The 22,729-nt window shown below is 42.6% G+C and overlaps 1 protein-coding gene across 4 annotated transcripts in view; it reads right to left on the bottom strand.

Annotated features, from left to right (window-relative positions):
- The window catches only part of LOC127653800 (calcium-dependent secretion activator 1-like), a 168,617-nt gene that overhangs the window by 77,980 nt on the left and 67,908 nt on the right, over positions 1-22,729 (bottom strand). For all 4 annotated transcript variants that reach the window (XM_052140571.1, XM_052140570.1, XM_052140569.1 and 1 more), the window contains exons 4-7: positions 21,132-21,212; positions 20,389-20,622; positions 10,864-10,985; positions 2,464-2,575 (exon numbers count right to left, since the gene is read on the bottom strand). In XM_052140571.1, coding sequence (XP_051996531.1) covers positions 2,464-2,575; positions 10,864-10,985; positions 20,389-20,622; positions 21,132-21,212 — 549 coding nt within the window. The remainder of the gene's footprint in view (positions 1-2,463; positions 2,576-10,863; positions 10,986-20,388; positions 20,623-21,131; positions 21,213-22,729) is intronic.

Genomic DNA, 22,729 nt, shown 5'->3' with positions numbered 1-22,729 from the left:
GTAATTCATCTGTTTTCTTCGGAGCCGATGGTCGTGTATGCAGCGAGCTGCGAGGCACACACACCTGTTCCTCTGGGCTGCGATTACACCGAGGCAGCGTTTGTGGATGGTTCATGTTCTCACTGCGAGGACATGACCATGGCAACGTCGCGGTTGCGGCTTTCCTTCAACCAAAGGAACGCCACTCCAGCCACAGCCCGTGTAGCTCCTTATCCCCACGCCATTGAGGACGACGCGGCTGGCGATGGAGGCGATCTGGGTATGCCAGCGGGCTCGGTTTCGCCTCGTACACCCCCACGAACTACCCGCCCCCCCCGGCACAATCGTTGACTTCCGTCCGGGCTCGAGGCAACAGCGGCTCGCCTCACAGCCAGCCTGCCTATCCTCTGGAGCCCCCCGAGCTGGATGAGCTCGCCGCTGCATCGGAGAGCGGTCCGGCATTTGATGCGGATCTTCGGGCCAGCACGCCCAGGCTGAGGCTGACGCCCAGATGTACGACATGCTTGCCCGGGCCGCCGCCATCATGGGGCTGGACTGGAACCCTCCGTCCTAATATTGAAAATAGTTTTTTCTTAGTTGTGAAAGTTAAAATAAGCTTAAAATATTGATGTTGAGTTTACGGTTACAATTTGAATTCAGATTCACGGACAAATTTGTTTGGACTTCGTTCAGACTTGACTAAGGTGGACTTGAACCCAACAGTATATAGTATTTCTCTTTACATGGATTTCAAGACTAAAGTTGGTAAATATACCTGTTTTTCTCTTTTGTTGTCATAGGCATCTATCAGTAGGATAATCTAAAGATCACATGACCTCGATCAGTCCACAAAAACAACTAATAATGCCAAATAGGACATTTTACATTTACATAACATTTACATTTATTCATTTGGCTGGTGCTCTTATCCAAGGCATTTAAGGTATACGTTTGATCAATAAGTGCATTCTCTTGGAATCAAACCTATGACCTTGGGAGCACCACCCAAGCAACAGGATGTTTAGCTCAGGAAATTTTAGCAAGGAAATTTAAATCAAAACATGAACCCAAACAAAGAGAGTTTTCATTACGTACATTCTAAACAGTTTAGCAAAGATTGTTTGCAAAGAGTTTTTGCACCAAACTTATCTGTTAGTAAAGGAGAGTTCACCCGAAAGTTTGCCATTATTTACACACTCTAATGATGTTCCAAACCAGTATCCTGTTATCCAAACCCGATATCTTTCTTCCATGGAACAAAAAAGGTGATGTGAGGAAGAATGGTAGGTACTGACAATCTCAGTCACTATTTCACTTTTATTATATGGAAAAAGATGCAATGAAAAATAATGGTGAAGTGACTTCATCATCCACTTTTGTTTTGCACAAAAGAAACAATGTCATACAGCTTTCCAGTGTTGGGGAAGCTACTTTGAAACTGCAGCTTCCTAAGCTACATGCTACTCATAACTAATAGTATTTAAAGTTGCACTCAGTAATATTTTCCCCATTGAAAAAGTTTTACTCCTTAAGAAATTAATTGTAATTTTGAAACATTTGTATGAATAAACACTCACATGAGATGAAGACTCTAGTCATATTAATAACCTTATAAAAGCTGTTTTATTCTACATGACGGAGGGGCGCCCTCATGGGGGCTGCCATTTTAGAATCATATGACCGGCTGAATACTACTCACTTAATCTCAGTAAGTTAAAGTGCTTTTTGATATTGGACACTTTCACTCTTGGATTAAATAATCATGGCTGATTGTGAATAGTAAATTTCTGCAATGGCATCTGTAACTGAAAACTATTGATTTTGAATGATGCTGCCTCCACACCACTAGGTGTCACTGTATGTCCAAGATGACATGAGCAAAAAGTTACTGAGTGCACCTTTGAACTGCAGTCAAGCTATTCTTTTTTTTTTTTAAAGTAGTTAGCTGCACTACAATTTAATAACAAAAAGTTGCTAATTACACTGTAGCTATTTAAGACTCTTCCAGTGAATCAGATAATAATTTGTGTGAACTAGATCATACACATGAACCATCCAAACAAACTGATTCACTAAAATTAATTGGAGCTCTCAAAACTAAATATACTGTAAGTGAATCATTTATTATAGCCAGTTTGTTTAACTGAACTGGCCTAAAAATTCAGTGAAAGATTAATTCACTGTAAATTATTTGGATTTCCCAGCACTACATCTGAGAGAGAGAAGACCATTAAGGTGATAATTTTGTATTCATCAGCTCCATACTGTAGCTGCATTGTGTTTTTGCGACACTACACTGTAACTTGATGGAAAAAGTAGCATGTAACTGAAAAAGCTACACTTTAGTGAATAAAGATGAGCTAGTAGCATGCTATTGGAACATGCCGATTCACTATGATTTGCAATGCTCAAGGGTAATAAAAACAAACAGAAAGAGCTAGATACCCAAAGACAATGCACAGAAAAGAAAGTAATGAGTGTTACCCTGCCCAGCTCCTTGTCCTCCAGCGCCAGCACTCCTGTACTCTCAGTGAAGAGCTTCACTTTGACCGCTGGCAGAGGGTGTGTGGAGGTAAAGTCTCCTTGGGTACCCCAACTAAGAACACACAGATACACAAAACTCTGTTCATATCCTTGCTTCTTGGCTTTTGTGCTTTTGATACATTTTGTGACCAAGGTAACACAAAAAAAAAACATGGTACAATCACTTACTCTTTATTACTATCAGTGCATAATCCTGCTGGATAGCTCGCAAACCTTGTTTGTGTTCTATTACATTTGATCAGTGAGAAAAACAATCTTAAGAATCCTGCTCTGCTACACTGATGAGATCTTTCACTAACAAATAATTTGATAAGGTTAGAAAAATCCAATATTGAATGTCAAGTGCATGTGAGAAGACCAGTGGGCAAAGTGTATCATCTGAAATTGTATACATAACAAATTCAGTCGAAGATACCTGCAAAAACTGGTACGAGATTCTTCCACACAACAGAAAAGTCTGACATTTGTTAAATAAATAAGTGAATAACCAAAAGAAGACTTCAAGAGTTCTACATTATATCTACATTTAAATACACACATTGGCAATCCACCATTATTACTCTTTTAGTATCATTCATTATTATAGCCTCATTTCTATGCTCTCCTCCTCTGTAAAGCTCCTTCTTACAGTGCGGCCACACTAATCCATATGCATGTAGGATAAAGCCGTAATAAAGGGGGAAATATTGCATCTAGAAGTGTTGTGCTGCTTTGCTGTTATGCTGCAGGCTCAGCTGGCTTCAATTTTGCATGTGTGTGAGACCGTGGTGAAGCTTTAAGTGTGGAATAAACTACAACAATGATCAGAATTGACATTATAAATAATACCTGTAAACATCTCAGAACATTGTGATGCAACAGAATAGAAACATTCACCGAACCAAACACTGATACACTTTCTCTCTCTCTCCTAAACACAAACACACACAATGAGGGGTAGAGTTGGCCTAGTAAAGAAGGACCACGTGATATGGTCTGCTGCTGTGGGGACAAGCTGCACATTTTAGAGGCAAGAAAGGAAAGATGGGAAAGAGGGGGAGAAAACAAGATATAAAGGAAAAGGAGAACGAAAACGGCAGAAAGAAAGAGAGCAAGAGCAAGAGCAAAAACTGCTATGTGTGTGTGGTGGGAAGTGTGATTTATCACAGAGGGAAGTAACAAATTCAGACTTGAAAGATGGGTGAGCACAATCATCAATCTGTTTGGTAACCACCAGAGGGAGATAAACATGTCATAATGACGGCAGAGCATTGTTTGAGACCATTAGTTAGTACAAGCAGCTCGACAAAATAATTACATAGCAAATACATTTAGTTGATTAGTATAATCCGTAAATACCTATGTACTATGTAAATTCACAGTAACATATACATTGTAAACTAAAGTGTGTCTGAAATTCTTATACACTTCTAGACATTTCTACTTATATATATATATGTATATATATATACACAGTGGGTACGGAATGTATTCAGACCCCCTTAAATTTTCCACTCTTTGTTATATTGCAGCCATTTGCTAAAATCATTTAAGTTCATTTTTTTTTCTCATTATTGTACACACAGCACCCCATATTGACAGAAAAACACAGAATTGTTGACATTTTTGCACATTTAATAAAAAAGAAAAACTGAAATATCACATGGTCCTAAGTATTCAGACCCTTTGCTGTGACTCATATATTTAACTCAGGTGCTGTCCATTTCTTCTGATCATCCTTGAGATGGTTCCACACCTTCAATCGAGTCCAGCTGTGTTTGATTATACTGATTGGACTTGATTAGGAAAGCCACACACCTGTCTATATAAGACCTTACAGCTCACAGTGCATGTCAGAGCAAATGAGAATCATGAGGTCAAAGGAACTGCCTGAAGAGATATGGCCAAGGTTACAAAAAAAAATTTCTGCTGCCCTTAAGGTTCATAAGAGCACAGTGGCCTCCATAATCCTTAAATGGAAGACGTTTGGGTCGACCAGAACCCTTCCTAGAGCTGGCCGTCCGGCCAAACTGAGCTATCGGGGGAGAAGAGCTTTGGTGAGAGAGGTAAAGAAGAACCCAAAGATCACTGTGGCTGAGCTCCAGAGATGCAGTCGGGAGATGGGAGAAAGTTGTAGTAAGTCAACCATCACTGCAGCCATCCACCAGTCAGGGCTTTATGGCAGAGTGGCCCGACGGAAGCCTCTCCTCAGTGCAAGACACATGAAAGCCTGCATGGAGTTTGCTAAAAAACACCTGAAGGACTCCAAGATGGTGATAAATAAGATTCTCTGGTCTGATGAGACCAAGATAGAACTTTTTGGCCTTAATTCTAAGCGGTATGTGTGGAGAAAACCAGGCACTGCTCATTACCTGTCCAATACAGTCTCAACAGTGAAGCATGGTGGTGGCAGCATCATGCTGTGGGGGTGTTTTTCAGCTGCAGGGACAGAACGACTGGTTGCAATCAAGGGAAAGATGAATGCGGCCGAGTACAGGGATATCCTGAACGAAAAACTTCTCCAGGGTGCTCTGGACCTCAGACTGGGCCGAAGGTTCACCTTCCAACAAGACAATGACCCTAAGCACACCGCTAAAATAACGAAGGAGTGGCTTCACAACAACTCCGTGACTGTTCTTGAATGGCCCAGCCAGAGCCCTGACTTAAACCCAATTGAGCATCTCTGGAGAGACCTGAAAATGGCTGTCCACCAACGTTTACCATCCAACCTGACAGAACTGGAGAGGATCTGCAAGGAGCAATGGCAGAGGATACCCAAATCCAGATGTGAAAAACTTGTTGCATCTTTCCCAAAAAGACTCATGGCTGTATTAGATCAAAAGGGTGCTTCTACTAAATACTGAACAAAGGGTCTGAATACTGTTTTTCTTTTTTAATAAATGTGCAAAAATGTCAACAATTCTGTGTTTTTCTGTCAATATGGGGTGCTGTGTGTACAATAATGAGGAAAAAAAAATGAACTTAAATGATTTTAGCAAATGGTTGCAATATAACAAAGAGTGAAAAATGTAAGGGGGTCTGAATACTTTCCGTACCCACTGTATATATATATATATATATATATATATATATATATATATATATATATATATATATATATATATAACCGATCAGCCACAACATTAAAACCACCTGCTTAATATTGTGTAGGTCACCCTCATGCAGCCAAAACAGCACCAAACCTCATCTCAGAATAGCATGATGATATCCTTCTCACCACAATTGTACAGAGTTGTTATCTGAGTTACTGTAGACTTTGTCAGTTCGAACCAGTCCGGCCATTCTCTGTTGACCTCTCTCATCAACAAGGCATTTCCGTCCACAGAACTGCCACTCACTGGATGTTTTTTGTGCCATTCGGAGTAAATTCCAGAGACTGTTGTGTGTAAAAATCCCAGGAGAACAGCAGTAAAAAAATACTCAAACCAGCCCATCTGGCAACAACAATCATGCCATGGTCCACATCACTGAGATCACATTTTCCCCCATTCTTATGGTTGATGCGAACATTAACTGAATCTCCTGACCCATATCTGAATGATTTTAAGCACTGCAGCCACACGATTGGCTGATTATATCATCGCATGGATGATTGATGGTGCCAGATGGGCTGGTTTGAGTATTTCTAAAATTTTCACACACAAAAGTCTCCATAATGGTTCCAAAAACAAAAAATCTCCAGTAAGCAGCAGTTCTGTGGACGAAAATACCTTGTAGATGAGAGAGGTCAACAGAGAATGGCCAGACTGGTTCGAACTGACAAAGTCCCCTTCTTTGGGTGTGAGACTGTAAAGTATGTTTATTATTGAACAGCTGACTGCACAACACTCGTCTGAATGTCAAATTTCCTTTTCTCTTCTTTCACTGTGTCCTCCTCTTAATCTTTTTCCTTCAGCATGTCTATTTGTTGTGACACATTTCTGTGTGTCCATTAGCGCTTTTATGCTTTGCAAAAATGAGCCAATTCTCCCTGATTCCAACTGCCAGTGACAGCATGAATATATGAATATAGACAAAGTTCTATGACTCATAGCTAAGAGTTAAGTGAGTTACAATTGAATGAGGAAGAGAGAGAGAGAGAGAGAGAGAGAGTAAAATGAAATTTGAGTAACAAAAAGTGAAAAAGGGTGGACCAAAATCATGGATAGAGAAGAATACAGGAGGAAATTGGGCTGGGAAATGCATTGAATAAACACAAGATATGTGCAATGTATCTGCATACCATTTCAAATTAAACAATATCATAATGATTTGAAAGTGCTTTTTATTTGACAGTTAAGTTTCTTAAAGACCTTAGGCTCTATTTTCGAGACCGCGTTAAGCACAGTGCTATGCGCAATGACTGTGTACCAAGCCTTATCTAATTTTCAAGAGAGCACTTATTCTAAGGGCAATTTTCATGCCAGCACAAAGTGCAAGCGGGCGTGGGTGGGACAGTAATTTACTATTTTCTGGGAAATTTCATTTCGGAAGCACCTCCCTTCTCAGTGCCAAGTCAGTTCCTACATCTGCGTGGAGATTCCACCAGCAGGTCGTAATAAAGTTCATGTACAAATGATTGTGCTCTGAAAATATAGTGGAACATCAAAGTAATTCCCTGACAATCACTGTAGTAGCTGTTTTATCGGAATTCTTGTCAATGCAAAAGGGGCTGGTGGAAGAAGTTTGGAGAGGGTCAAATGTTTGGATTTGGTTTGTAGGTGGTTATTTATATACAATTTTTTGAAATACAAAATATTTTGGGTTTAAGTTTTTCATGTTTCAATAAATGAATATTTTTTTTTTTAAAGCAAACTTGTAAAAGTGAATAAAAAATAAATCCACTGCCTAACCTGGAAGGCAGATAAAATCATAGTTAATACTAGCCACGATTTGTGTGTCAGTAAATCTATTTGATTAATAATACTTACATTCTCTATAATTTAATGGAGCCTACATTCAAGTCCTGATGAGAACCACATTTTCCATGTGTTTAAAAGAATTTTGTCACTACAAACATGCCAGACATTTAACAAGGAATCATTTAATGCACAAAAGAATGTAATTCAATTTTTCTATTCTTCCAATTCATTGCATACAGCCCATTTACACTACCAAATTCTTATGAATGTGCTGTCTTAGTTTATATAGCTGGTGCTCTACAGTGAATTGATTATAATAGGATGCTGATGGTGCAATAACCGGAGAAGAACCTCAGAATTAAATTGCATTTCACCCAGCCCCTTTGTGTATTGCGCACAATTTTGGCAAATTTACTTGCACAAACCCACAATCCTTCCAGACTTAGCACATGCTTGCACAAAAATACCACAGCTTAATTGCCATACCCACTGACTTTGCGTGAATGATACATCACATAGCACTCTAAATATAGGGCCCCATGTCTTTAGTCTTTTCACACTACTCGTTTCACATTCGTTAAGACAGATTCGTTAAGACTCTTTAACAGAGATTCTGTTAAAGACTCTCCGTGAAACTTTTCATATATTAAAATGTAAATATTGTGGTTTATAACTATTTATTATTATATCGGTGCATAAATTAATATGAGTAATTATCATTATTCCTTTTGATTATTTAAAGCAGTGTGAAAAAAGCCTTGATTATTTTAAATTGTATTTTGAACAAAAACCTGAAGCAATTTCTATAAATTTGCATAAATACAGAGATATGAAACACTGCCAAGAGAAAAGCTATATTACACATCCCTATAAGGTGTGGAAAAAAGGAGAAAGATATAAAATAGGAAGAAGAAAAGAGAGATTGTCCTTCAGAATGATGCTTCATTCTTGTGGGGCCGGAAGGGTGACCTTATTTATGAAACAGATTTTATTGCCGTCAAAGGCGCGCCGCAGTGTGTGTGTGTTCGCACGTGTGATGATAGAATCTAAAAATGCTAATTCTCACGTCACATCATATTCTTCAGGAGTGCTAGAGGATCTCTCTCTCTCTCTCTTTCTCTCTCTCTCTCTTCCCGCTCCCCCTTTCACTGGGATATGCACTCCTAATCAGTTTCTCCACAGCTGATTACTTTTCTGAGGGGACATGGAGGCTCGTATTCTCTAATTCTTTCTCTCTCTCTCTCTCTTTAGCTTGTTGTAAATTGGCATCTGATCCAATGATGGAACATTGGGCCAAAAATAGCAGCGCATCATGTGCTCATCCCTCAAGTAACAGCCTCTGGCCAAATAATCGAGTTCGAGTTGGAGGACACAGCACCTGAAGCTGCACTGCCATTAGAAAACCATTAAATGTTAGGGCTGTTATCCATTCCATGCTGCTTTTGTAAAGGGCTAACAGTGTTTTGCATAGGCTAGTCGAAACACTATGACTAATACCTTTTAGGCTAATGCATTTAATATAACGTTATAACACAATTCTGATTATGTTACAATATTGTAAAGTGGGTACAATATAGCAATAAACTATAGCTTAGCAGTGATAAACCAATATACATAAACCAAGTAATCAACTGATATTTCAACCAGCATCAATTTCATATTTCAATCAGTCCCAAGTGTCAAACACTATTGCTTGTGCAAGCGCCCTGCTGGTAAGCCCATTGCTTTCAACAACAAGAGACCTTTGCCATCAATATGACGCAAACAACATTGAAATCTGTATGATTATAAAACTAGTTTTCTGTAGGAGTTCTCAGAACATTTGTGCTTTCCTTTTGTTTTTGTGGTTGGTTGACTAAAATACGAACCTCACCTGAACTTTAATTAAGGAAACTTCTTGTCTTTATTGTTAAACTGAAAGCATCACACAGGGTTCTGTTTTAGTTGATCATCCAAAAACGAAAACCAGAACAGACCTCTTTTTTTTCTTCTAATGTATATGTGTCAGAATCACAGTATTCACTGTCTAGTATTGTTTTCTCTTTAGTGGCAGGATCTTGACACTCTTGATATATACGTTATTTTTGACTTTCTGTTGTGTTTTGCATGTGCCACCCTGGATGTTTCTGTTCCTTGTCTGTTCATGGCCCCACCCACTCATTTGCCTGATCAATTGTTCATTTTGTTCATTCAACATTTTAAGACACTGTCCCCAGAGGCAAAAGCGATAAATGTTTTAGAGCATATAAACAAGTGTGACATCCATTTAGATCTACAGTAGAAGAGGTTGCCAGAAGTAAGATGTAAAGATAATTGTTTGCAGCTATACAGGGTGTAAAACTGTGAAGAGAAATGCTTATTTTAACCTTACCATTAGTGGAGACAAAATGCAATGTTTGGGATAAAATACAATCTCCTAATCACGCTTGTTTATACTAACGTGATTACCTCCTCGTTTGAATGGGGATTGAACTGTGATCTCCTGCCAGAGACTATTTGGCAGAGACAGGTCACTTCTTTTTAAATGAGTGGGAGAAATTGGAATGCCAAAACAAGAAGCTCTAGTGCCCATTGGTCAACGGATGTAAAAAGGAAGTCCCGCCTTACAGGTAAAAGAGCCAATCACCTTTTAGATCAAGACATCGTCTGTCAATCAGCTTGCTAACGCAAATGCGCATTAGCTGTACAAGCTGTGAAAATTGCTAGCTTTGGTGTCATTTGAGGTAAAGAAGCACAATTTATGATTCTGGTATTATGAAATTTTATTGCTGATTTGAAATATGTACTTTGATTTTAATCTTGACCAAACGTTCTTGAGATTTCATTCTTTCCCTATTCAAGTAGATAGGAGCTGCACTGGCATGACTGGAAATAGCCTCCTGAGAGCATTCCAAAGATGGCAGACAGTGGACTGACTTGCTAGAAAGACTTTGCTCCAGGTTCCTCTCATTGTGCACCTTCTGTTCCATGTTATGAGTTTCCTCTGGTCGGTCGGTCGTCTATGATTTTTATTATTCTTTAAAAATTAAAGTTTATCTGCTTGATTATTTTTAGTTTTTGCCCTATCATGGGTCTTTTATTTTCAGCCCTTTTTGGTGGTTTTCTGGGTTTTCATTTTTTTTGAGCCAAGTTTTGTGTTTTTGCATTTTACTTTTATTTATAAAGACTTCTTGGGTTTTCTGCTTTCTGTGCTTGAGTTATGTTAAAAAACCTGACAATAATTTTATGTGTGTGTTTGTGTGTGTGTAATAATTTTGTGTTTCATTTCAAAATAATACAACTCTTCACATCAACATATTGACGACAAAAGGTTCTCATTGAAAGCAGTGGGCTTATCGGTCACGTCACAATACAGATGCTAAAGGGTGCTTTTGCATCTACATAATGACGCACATCTCGCACGTGTTAGAATGTACCTTGTACATTATTATTAATATATGCCTTGTGTATGTGTTAAGCCTTTGGATATTTGTCCATGGTGAGATTATAAATGTCTTACGTTGGTTTGGATGCCTCAGCCTGGTCTGTCTGTAGCTTCTCTCCACCCTCTACCTCCATAGTGCAGTACACAATGCGGTTAGGAGCCAATGACTTCAACCCCTGAACTTCCATAATCACCACCTATACAGAAGAAACAATCATTGAGAAAAATACAGTTCAGTATTCTCTCTGCAGGTAAGAGTTTTAAAACTTGCAGTATATAAGTAGTTATACTGTACACTCTTTTAGATGAGCCCACCACTCAACTTTCTGACCACATTATTAGCTTTTATAACTATTCTACTTTCTTTGTTTCAGGCATTCATTAAATAAGCATTATTTACGCCCCAGCTGAAACTCAATCCACACACCCATTGCACCTATCAAATCTTCCAGCTCATAGCTCACAACTCAAAACAAGACTCCTGTCCATAAAACACTGCTTTGTCAGCCTCTGTGACAAAATTCTTACCACATTAAAATCAACTGCCCTGAAAAAAAAGCTAACTCAAGATGGGATAATTATTACAAAAACTCAGACTGGAGAGGAGAGACTTCTCTGAGACACTCAATATTCTCTAGGATAATTTAACAGAAATGCAGTAGAACCCTTTTTAATATGTTGCAGCCCTTTATGTCTGCAGACTAGCAGCCTATCTATAATTCATGCAATAGCAAGGGCTGAAAATTCAGTGAAGATTAAAATCTCACAGACGCATGTGTTAAACTAACACTGAAGTGACTAGCAGCCTATCTATAATTCATGCATTAGCAAAGACTAAAAATTCAGTGAAGATCAAAATCTCACAGACGCATGTGTTAAACTAACACTGAAGTTGTTAATATTGCTAAATTTAGCACTCTCTCTTCTCACTCAAATCCATCATCTAAACTGAGGGGTGTCTATTAATTCCAAATGATGAAAGGTGAACCCTTTTAAACAGCAAAAAGATATGATCTGAAAAGTGAGGTTAATGTTTAGGCTGTGCAACATGTGCACACATAAACACATCAATGTCTGTGATTGATTACAGTAAGCAGTAAAACAGTATGCCATATTATGCATTGAAAGGAATTTATATAACACAAATTTACAAGGTCAAGTGTGTAATTTCTGCAACACTAGAGGCACCAAACATTGTAAAAGTATTTACTGTTGTATGGGCAAACACACACCATTGGTGAAGACAGAAGTTAACATAATCGGACAGCTCAATCAAGCAATGTCTTGAAAGCATCACAGCATCATCGTTTTTACACTCTTGGGGGAAATCAACCAACAAATGGCTTACTAATTGTCATCTCTGTACAATATGCTGGAATAGGAGAAAATATACAGTATATATATATATATATATATATATATATATATATATATATATATATATATACATATTCTATACCCTTTTCTCCCAATTTGGAATGCCCAATTCCCACAACTTAGGTCCTCGTGGTGGAGCGGTTACTCACCTCAATCCACGTGGAGGAAGACAAGTCTCAGTTGCATCCGCTTCTGAGACAGTCAATCCGCGCATCTTATCACGTGGCTCGTTGTGCATGACACCGCAGAGACTCCCACCAAGTGGAGGCTCATGCTACTCTCCACAATCTGTGCGCATTTTACCACGTGGCCATTGAGAGTGAGAACCACTGATCACGACCACGATGAGGTTACCCCATGTGACTCTACAGTCTCTAGCAACTGGGCCAATTTCGTTGCGTAGGAGACCTGGATGGAGTCATTCAGTATACCCAGGGCTGGCAGTCAGCATCAACATTCGCTGAGCTACCCAGGCCCCCAAAGAATGTATTTGAACATAGAAAAAACCATCATGGTTACTGTTGTAACCTCCGTTCCCTGATGGAAGGAACGAGACGTTGTGTCGATTGTAGTGACACAAGGGGTCTCTTCCTAGAGCCTTGCGTACCTCTGAACTTGAGAAAAGGCCAATGTCAAGTTGGCAGACAGAATTTGTATGCCCCGCCCCCGGACTTACAGGTATAAAGGGGAGTGGGCGAGTGACTGTCAGACAGGTTTTCACTGAGGAGCCGAGAATAATGTTGAGGCGTATTACAGTGGTAGGGATAGTGAGGTAGCAAGGGGAACACACCGTCTCGTTCCTTCCATAAGGGAACGGAGGTTACAACAGTAGCCATGATGTTCCCATTCTGTCACTCACTCTGTGTTGTGTCGATTGTAGTGACACAAGGGGTCCCACTTCAAAACGCCATGAACTATCCATGTTACATGACTGCCGAGCCAGGTATAAGCAGGCTGCTGCTTGATAGTAGCAGCTGGGTCGGCAGCACATAACCCTCCCCAACGCCTCCAATGAAAGGTGTCATATTCCTTTCAGGAAAAGGTCCTGCGGAGACCACAACCTGCCCAGACTGGGGGGAGGTAACTTGTGGCTAATACACACGGGGGTTGGACATGGTGCGGTAGTAGATCCTGCCTGACAAGGGAGGAGTTGCTACAGACACGGCGACCAGGGGCAGCGAGGACTGCCCGAGGAAGACGAGGATCCTACAAGCAGCGGGACCGTACCGTGGAAAATACATCACAGATAGTTGCTTGAAGTGGGAACTATGCCTGTGGAGCCCAAGCCCAACACGGAGCACTTGAATCGTGGTGGGTCTGGTGGCAAATTCCTCTCCTGAATTCGCTGGCCAGAGGGCTAGGGAGGAAGAGCATACAGGAAGCGAGAGCTTAGTGGCTAACCTGGGAAAGAAGGCGCACTGGATCAACTTGGTGAAGGGCACAAGGTGCAAGCGGAACACCTGGTCGGCTGTTCCGTATTACCGAGTTCTACTGGCTCAGACCTGACAAAACAAGTGATGAGACCAACTCAACCCTGTGGTTGTAGAACCTAGCAAAGGTGTTGGGTGTTGCCCAGTCCGCTGCTCTGCAGATGTCAGCTAGGGAGGTGCCATGGACCAGTGCCCTCAAGGATGCCACACTTCTCGTGGAGTGTGCTCGAATCTGCAAGGGTGGGGGGGGCATGGCCTGGGTGTATTAGGCTAGGGGATAGCATCAACAACCGAATGAGCTAACCTCTGTTTGGAGTCGGCGTCCATTTCCGCTGTCCGCCAAAGCAGACAAAGAGCTACTCAGAGCATCCAGAGCCCTTCGTGCGGTCCACATGGTTACGCAAAGCACGTACCAGACACAGCAATGAAGAGGCTGGGTCTGCCTCCTCCCGGGGACACTTCGCTTGCAGGTTCACAACCTAAACCCTGAAGGGGGTCGTAGGAAACTTGGGCACGTAGCCCGAAGACCGCAGCCTTTGGATGAGGTGAGCATCTGCCGGACCGAACTCCAGGCAAGTGTCGCTGACAGAGAACGCTTGCAGGTCTCCAAGCCTCTTGATGGAGGCGAGCGCGATCAGGAGGGTCAATTTCAAGGAGAGGGCTTTGAGTTTGACTGCAGGTGGTAGACCTCTTAAGTCTTCCGCATCCTGTCCAGGGGCCAGACATGGAGGTTCCAGAGGCCTGGGCGCAGTGCCAGAGGGTGACCCATCCCTGAGAAAGGACTTTGCCAGGGAGGTGCTGTCGCGAGGAGCTTGAGATACAAGAACCAGTTCCGAGTGGGCCAGTAAGGAGCCACTAAGGTGACCTGTTCCTCGTACTCCCTGACCTTGCACAGCACCAGTGCAAGAAGGCTCATTGGGGTAAATGCGTACTTGCGCAGCCCCCGGGCCCAGCTGTGTGCCAGCGCGTCTGTGCCGAGAAGGGCCTCCGTTATAGCGAGGCACCTGAGCACTGACATTGAGACTGAGTCTAACTCCAAAATTGCTCTTTTATTAATAATGTGGGTACAGCAGCCTGAAGGGGGTGCAGCAATGAAGAATAAGGAAAACAAGGGTTTTCCTCCCGGCCCTCCAATGGGGGACGGAGTGGTCTTGGACGGATACATCTGACTGCCCGGGTCTTCCATCTCAGGGGCGCTTAGGAGTGTACACTTCCTGGAGACAGGGGGCGTACACTGCCTGTGGGGCACTCGACACCAGGCTGAGAGCTGGGCCCGTTTGAAGCAGAGCTGCCTGTGGTTTAGTCGCAGGGAGATGCCCTCGGTGGGCAGACGAGGCACAGGCTTTGCTGAGGTGGTGGCACAGCTTGATGTGAGATATAGCTTCCGTCTGCCTCTTCACCGCCGAAAACTGCTGGGCGAAGTCATCGACAGTGTCACCGAAGAGGCTGAACTGGGAGACGGGGGCGTTGAGAAACCAGGCCTTGTCAATGTCGCACATCTCGACCAAATTCAGCCACAAATGGTGTTCCTGGATCACGAGGGTGGCCAACGCCTGCCCGAGTGCTTGTGCTCTGACCTTCATAGCTCTAAGAGCGAGGTTGGATGCAAGGCACAGTTCCTGCTGCACATCGGGATCGGGACTACCCAGGTGCAAATCTTTAAGTGCCTTGGCTTGGTGAACTTGCAGGAGAGCCATGGCATGCGTGGCTATGAGCGGCGCCCTGGCCTGAAGAACCAATCGAGTAGCCGTGAGGGGGGACGGAGTTTTCCAGTCCAGCCTTGCGCTCACGGCGGCCCGGAAAAGCATAGCGGACATTCGTGCACTGCCCAGACGAGTCATCAGCATCATACGCCTGTGACGCTCTCCGATGCAGCGGCGAAAACTTCATCCAATTCCGGGGGCTCGAAGGAGAATGCCGGCTGGCCACGAGGCGAGCTGCACTCATCCCGAGCTCGGACAGAAGCAAGCAAGCAAGCGTTCTGGGGGGCGGGTGGTTCGTGTGGATTTACCTGCCGAAACCGAGCCTGTCGTCATCCACGAATCACCTTCAACGCCAGTCCTCAGTCCCGTGGGAAGAAGGAACGATGTCGACGATGTTGCCTCGACCGCAATGTTGTCATGGTTATGTTCTCGCACTGAGAACATGAACCATTCATAAAATGCTGCCTGCATGTGATCGCAGCCCAGGCACACGAGATGGCTTTTATGACCGTCAGAAGTGGAGAGAAATCGACCGCATCCAAGTCAAGTCAAGTCAAGTGGTTTTTATTGTCGTTTCAACCATATACAGTTAGTACAGTACACAGCAAAACGAGACAACGTTCCTCCAGGACCATGGTGCTACATAAAAACAACAAAGGACCAACATAGGACCACGTGAGACTACACAACGAAATAAAATACCTATATAAACTACCTATATATACCTATATAAAGTGCACGTGCAAACATGTGCAAAAAGTACAGGACAGTACAACAAATTACTGACAATGAACAAGACAATAGACAGTGCAGCGCCGACCAGTACTCAGTAGTGCAAAAAGATGACAGTTTCTAAAATGTAAACATAACATACTATGAGATAATGTTCTATGCACATAGCAGTTATTGAGGTAACAGACAGTTATAAAGTGACAGTAATTAAAGTGCAACTCAGGACACGTGTGTGTCAAACCAGTCTCTGAGTATTGAGGAGTCTGATGGCTTGGGGGAAGAAGCTGTTACACAGTCTGGCCGTGAGGGCCCGAATGCTTCGTACCTTTGCCAGACGGGAGGAGGGTAAAGAGTTTGTGTGAGGGGTGTGGGGTCGTCCACAATGCTGGTTGCTTTGTGGATACAGTGTTTTTTGTAAATGTCTTTGATGGAGGGAAGAGAGACCCCAATGATCATCTCAGCTGTCCTCACTATCCTCTGCAGGGCTTTGCGGTCCGAAACGGTGCAAGTCCCAAACCAGGCAGTGATGCAGCTGCTCAGGATGCTCTCAATAGTCCCCCTATAGAATGTAGTGAGGATGGGGGTTGGGAGATGTGCTTTCCTCAGCCTTCGAAGAAAGTAGAGACGCTGCTGGGCTTTCTTGGTGATAGAGCTGGTGTTGAGGGACCAGGTGAGGTTCTCCGCCAAGTGAACACCAAGGAATTTGGTGCTTTTGACGATCTCCACAGAGCAGCCGTCGATGTTCAGCGGAGTGTGTTCACCTTGTGCTCTCCTAAAGTCAGCAACCATCTCTTTTGTTTTGTCGACATTCAGGGACAGGTTGTTGGCTCTACACCAGTTTGTCAGCCGCTGCACCTCCTCTCTGTATGCTGACTCGTTGTTCTTGCTGATGAGACCCACCACGGTCGTGTCATCGGCGAACTTGATGATGTGATTCGAGCTGTGCATTGCTGCACAGTCGTGAGTCAGCAGAGTGAACAGCAGTGGACTGAGCACACAGCCCTGGGGGCCCCAGTGCTCAGTGTGGTGGTGGTGGAGATGCTGTTCCCGATCCGGACTGACTGAGGTCTCCCAGTCAGGAAGTCCAGGATCCAGTTGCAGAGGGAGGTGTCCAGGCCCAGCAGGTTCAGCTTTCCAATCAGGTGCTGGGGAATGATTGTGTTGAATGCTGAGCTGAAATCTATGAACAGCATTCGAACGTATGAGTCCTTATTGTCTAGGTGGGTGAGGGCCAGATGGAGGGTTGTGGTGATGGCATCGTCCGTTGAACGGTTTGAACGATACGCAAACTGCAGTGGGTCTAGTGAGGGGGCAGCTGGGTCTTAATCTGCCTCATGACGAGCCTCTCGAAGCACTTCATGATGATGGGTGTAAGTGCGACGGGACGGTAGTCGTTGAGGCAGGACACTGAAGACTTCTTTGGCATGGGGATGATGGTGGTGGCATTGAAGCACGTTGGAACGACGGCGCTGCTCAGAGAGATGTTGAAGATGTCGGTAAGAACATCTGCTAGCTGGTCTGCACATCCTCTGAGCACTCTGCCAGGAATGTTGTCTGGTCCAGCAGCCTTCCGTGGGTTGACTCTACGTAGAGTTTTCCTCACATCTGCCGTGGTAAGACAGAGCACCTGGTCGTTGGGAGGAGGACTGGACTTCCTCGCCATCACGTCGTTCTGCACTTCAAACCGAGCGTAGAAGTCGTTCAGTGCATCTGGAAGGGAGGCATCTTTGTCACAGGCAACTGATGTTGTCCTGTAGTTGGTGATGGCCTGGATGCCCTGCCACATGCGCCGCGTGTCACAGCTGTCCTGGAAGTGACTGTGGATTCTCTGGGCATGTGCGCGCTTTGCCTCTCTGATTGCCCGTGACAGTTTGGCCCTAGCTGTTCTTAGGGCTGCCTTATCGCCTGCTCTGAAGGCGGAGTCTCGGGACCTCAGCAGCGTGCGCACCTCCGCAGTCATCCACGGCTTCTGGTTGGAGCGTGTGGTGATGGTCTTGGAAAAAGTGACATCATCAATGCACTTGCTGATGTAGCTGGTCACTGATGCTGTGTATTCCTCCAAGTTGATAGAATCGCCATATGCTGCAGCCTCCCTGAACATGTGCCAGTCAGTACACTCAAAACAGTCCTGAAGAGCAGAGATGGCTCCTGCTGGCCATGTTTTCACCTGCTTCTGAAGCGGTTTTGTGCGTCTGACGAGCGGTCTGTATGCTGGAATTAACATAACAGAGATGTGGTCTGAGTAGCCGAGGTGGGGGCGGGGCTCCGCCCGGTACGCGCCTGGGATGTTTGTGTAAACAAGATCAAGCGCGTTCGCCCCTCTCGTTGCAAAGTCCACATACTGATGGAATTTAGGGAGCACTGTCTTGAGATTTGCATGGTTGAAATCTCCGGCGACAATAAACAGTCCGTCGGGGTGAGCGTTCTGCAGTTCGCTCATAGCCCCATACAGTTCACAGAGCTTCCTTAGCGTTAGCGCTGGGGAATGTAAACTCCGGTTATGCAAACAGTGGTGAATTCCCGTGGTAGATAAAAAGGTCTGCATCTAACAGTCACAAGCTCCAACAGCGATGAACAGTAACTAGAGACTAGCATAGAGTTCTTGCACCATTCCGTGTTGATGTAAACACACAAGCCACCACCGCGAGTCTTACCGCAGAGAGCTGTACTTCTGTCGGCACGAAACGAGGCGAGCCCGTCTAGCTGAATGGCGGCATCCGGAACTCTGTCGCTGAGCCACGTCTCCATGAAAAAATCCAGGAACTAAACAGAGGCAGAATGGCATCTTGAAAAAGACACGTCCTGAAAAGGACGTTCAACGCCTGCTATGTGTTGCTCTTTTAGAGGAAATACACTCTTTTAGGAGGAGAAACACTCTTTCAGGCAATGAAAGCACTGTTGAAGCACCCAGGGGTGTGGACTGCACAGCGTGCAGAGAGGAGAAAGCTGCTGGAATGCGCCGTAGATACAACAGCAGTGTTTATCGCAGTGGTGAACTCAGCTTGGCTTCGAAGAAAAAATCTGGCTGACAGTCGCTCGCCCGCTCCCCTTTATACCCGTATGTCCGGGGGCGGGGCATGCAAATTCTGTCGAGTTTGATTACAATTACAACATCGAGTGAGTGACAGAAGGGGAATGTGAAACTTCACCTTGAAGAGCTATGAAATAATAATAACATTAAAGGTGCACTAAGTAACTTTTGTCATCTTGGACTTATGTACAGTGACCAAGTGATGTGGATGCAGCATCATACAAAATCAATAGTGTTCAGTTACAGAAGCCATTGTAGGCTGTAGGCCATGATTCATTTAATCCAAGAGTGAAAGTGACCAATACAAGATGGTTACTGAGATTAAGCGAGTTGTATTCAGCTTGTCATGTGATTCTAAAATGGCAACCCCATGAGAGGACCCTTTCCATGTAGAATAAAAAAGTTTTTTGGAAGTTTACTGATATGACTAAATTACAATTAATTTCTTTAGGAGTACAACTTTTTTAATTTGGAAAAAATACTGTGTTCACCTTTAAGTCGACATTTGAATTTGGCCTTTTGCTATCTTAAGCTGTAAATCTGAAAACAATGCATAGAGATGATGAGAAATATAATATAATGTCTTTCTAAAAAAGGTCTCTGACTCAAATATATAGTGACAATGCTGTTCATGGAAAAGGTCAACAAATGACAACTATTCACAGTGTTAGACTGAAGAATTATTTAGCCTGAAATGAAGTCCTGTAGTATGCTGCATTCAAACATTATTGTTTGTGTTTCAATGAAAATGTTAAGTTGTATTATTGTATTATGCATTATTATTCAACCTTTAATTTAGGCTCAAAACTTTGCACCTTATTAAAAGTGCTAAGCGATTATATTATTTTTTTTTTTTATATACAACACATAAAATGTCCCTACAACCTGACAGATATCACTTAAATATTTGTTCTGAGAAAACCTGCCTCTGTGACAGCCCTAGAGAGGGAGCTGGCCTGCGCTTTTTAAGCCAATCAGAAAACAAGCCATTCAGAAATAATCTTTGTCTTTAAATCTTGGTAATAAATGTGGTCATAAAAAAGTTAGCAAAATTAAATTGCTTACTTTTATATTACATGTGCTTACAATTTAGTACCTATAAAACATTATAAATCTTACACCTTTATGGTCTGAATTGCACAAGCTTGGTTGTATGTTTTCAGGGTTTGGTTAATATTAAACATGGCACAGTAACATCAAAATTAATTAATACAAAATTTCAATTGAGTAACACCAAAATTGAAAAGTTTTCACCCAAAAAAGATGAAAGTATTTTAGCCTTTAGCACAAAAGGAAAACAATGCCTGAAGGCTAGAACAGCTTTTACCTCGAGTGTGAAAGACAGCACAACATCAGACTTGGAAAGCTGGTTTTCATCTTCCTGTCCCATATCGATGATGGAGGTGTTGTGTCCCCTCTTAAGCTTCTGGAGTTTGAACTCTCCTCCCTTTGAGACAGGCATGCTCTCCAGGTTAGCCATCAGCTGGTTTACTGAGCTCTTTAGCTCCTCAATATACATAGCTTCCATCTCCTTGGACACAAACTTGGGGAATTTGCCAGCCTAAAGTTTAAAAAAAAAAAAAAAAAGAAAGAAAGAAAAGAAAAAGAAAAACAAATACATTTCAAATAGCAATTTATGACATGGTTTAAATTTAGCTCAAGCTGGTCTTCTACTGGTCAAGCTGGATGCCCTTAAAGCTGGTGTTCGGCTAGTTTAGCTGGTCTCGCAGCATGACCAGCTGACAAATGCCCAAATAAGACAGTTTAACAAGCTTGGCCAGACACATTTGACTGGGGTTGAGGTTTACACAGCATATCAACCAACAATTACCCTCTGTTTAGTGTTTAGTTGTTTGACATGAATTTTGTTCCAGGGCCAACAAAAGGTTCCTTATTGATCAAGGAACACGTCCTACTTGGTGAAATCGCAGTCAGCCCGTTTAAATAATGAAGTGAATTTGGGTCCACAAACTGAATTGGCTGAGTGGCAATGGAACCAATCCCAGTGTTGTTTAAAGCACTGCCGCTGCATCTCAGTCCATGTGCAAGTGATAAAATTATGGGACTCACCCGGGCAATCTGATCAGCCATCTGCAGACGTCCATCCAGTTCTCTCCTGATCTGAGCTGCTTGCTCGTCCAGATTATCCAACTGCAATGACATAAACACACACAGTTACTTTGCTTACCATCATCCCCCTTTGCTGCATACATTGTCATCAGTCTATACTTCTCCAGAAGGCAACTTATCCATACAGATCCCCATTTAAGCTCCCTTATCACCTTAATGCCTATGTATCTTTTTCCACTCTTAATTAATCTACAAACAATTAGAGAAAAATGTAAAGATTATCCAGTCAGAATTTATTCCTTGATGCTTACAAGCAAAGTGTGACAACTCTTTCACAAATCACATGCCTGAAGCCGAGCTCGTTAGCCGAAGCAGTGTGTGAGTCTGAGCTCCACCCCCTCAGGCCTTCAGAATTTCCACAGAATCCCTCATCAGTGAAAATGAATGAGCTACTAAAGTCAGATTGTGAGATTCATAAGCCAATCAGATTGATTTATTTTTTATTGGTGGGTGTGATATTTAGGATATGTCCCAGTCAAGGCCTTCTAGCTGGCCTTGAGTAAGGCAATCACGCTTTAAGTGATGTATGTAATTCAAGAGCAAAAAGCGCAAGATCTAGCTGATGAGTCGGCTGTCAGTGATGGTAATGCCACTGAGAAAGAGATTCTTATGGACTTACAAACCTGAGATGTTCTGCATGACAGTTTGATTGCTTAATTTATTGCAGAAACAGGTGTATAAAACATGGCAAATTATAATCTCTTTTGATAATCGTACACCTGATGCACAAATGCTAGTGCTGCAGCATTGTTTATCAGTTGAGTAGGAGACATCACTAATGGGAGTCAAACCCCTGCTAAGCTAATGGGAGCATTGCAGTTCTGAATAACAGGGAATGGAATACATTTATGGTCAGAGATATCAAGTGGGAATATCCCTCATCCAACTTGAATGCACCATAACCGTGTACCCTGACGGAACAAAGTGTATTGCAAGCAACATTTAAATCACAAATATTATTAGATCGATTTTTCTAGGTATTATAGACCTTCTTGGTAGATTCATATGAAAAATTATGATTTTGAATGTCTGTTCGGGAGACGTTCATTTCACAAAACATTCATGCCGCAGTTAAAATTAGGCTTGCTTGAGCATTAAGTGTCGGTTCAAGTTCTGACTTTCGTGCATGGACGTGCTTTTAAAATGTCAATTGGTATTACCAGTTAGCTGCAACATAATGTATGATGCCTAAAGGCATAGGGTGTCTTATTCATTGTGAAACTGTGTTTTCTTAATGGCATGAATCACAATGAAGGCCTAGACTTTAAATGCATGGCCTGCCACTGAATTTGACTAGATTATTCCTTGGTTTATTTTAGATTATTTTGGCTTGTGACATTAATTGAAAGACAATTAAACCCCCCTTCCCACCTCAATAAAAATCTCAATATTTTAATTTAATATTAAAGTAGGTCAGTATCATTATACCATTTGTTGTGCTGCTTTTACTTTATGCTGAAATCATTGTATTACCTTTTTTAATGATAGCATAGTAAATTAAATTCTCTATTACAGTAATGAGAATCTAATGTATCAAG

This window comes from Xyrauchen texanus, chromosome 13 (assembly GCF_025860055.1).
Source record: "Xyrauchen texanus isolate HMW12.3.18 chromosome 13, RBS_HiC_50CHRs, whole genome shotgun sequence".
Taxonomy (NCBI): domain Eukaryota; kingdom Metazoa; phylum Chordata; class Actinopteri; order Cypriniformes; family Catostomidae; genus Xyrauchen; species Xyrauchen texanus.
This window is presented reverse-complemented; position numbering and strand designations above follow the sequence as displayed.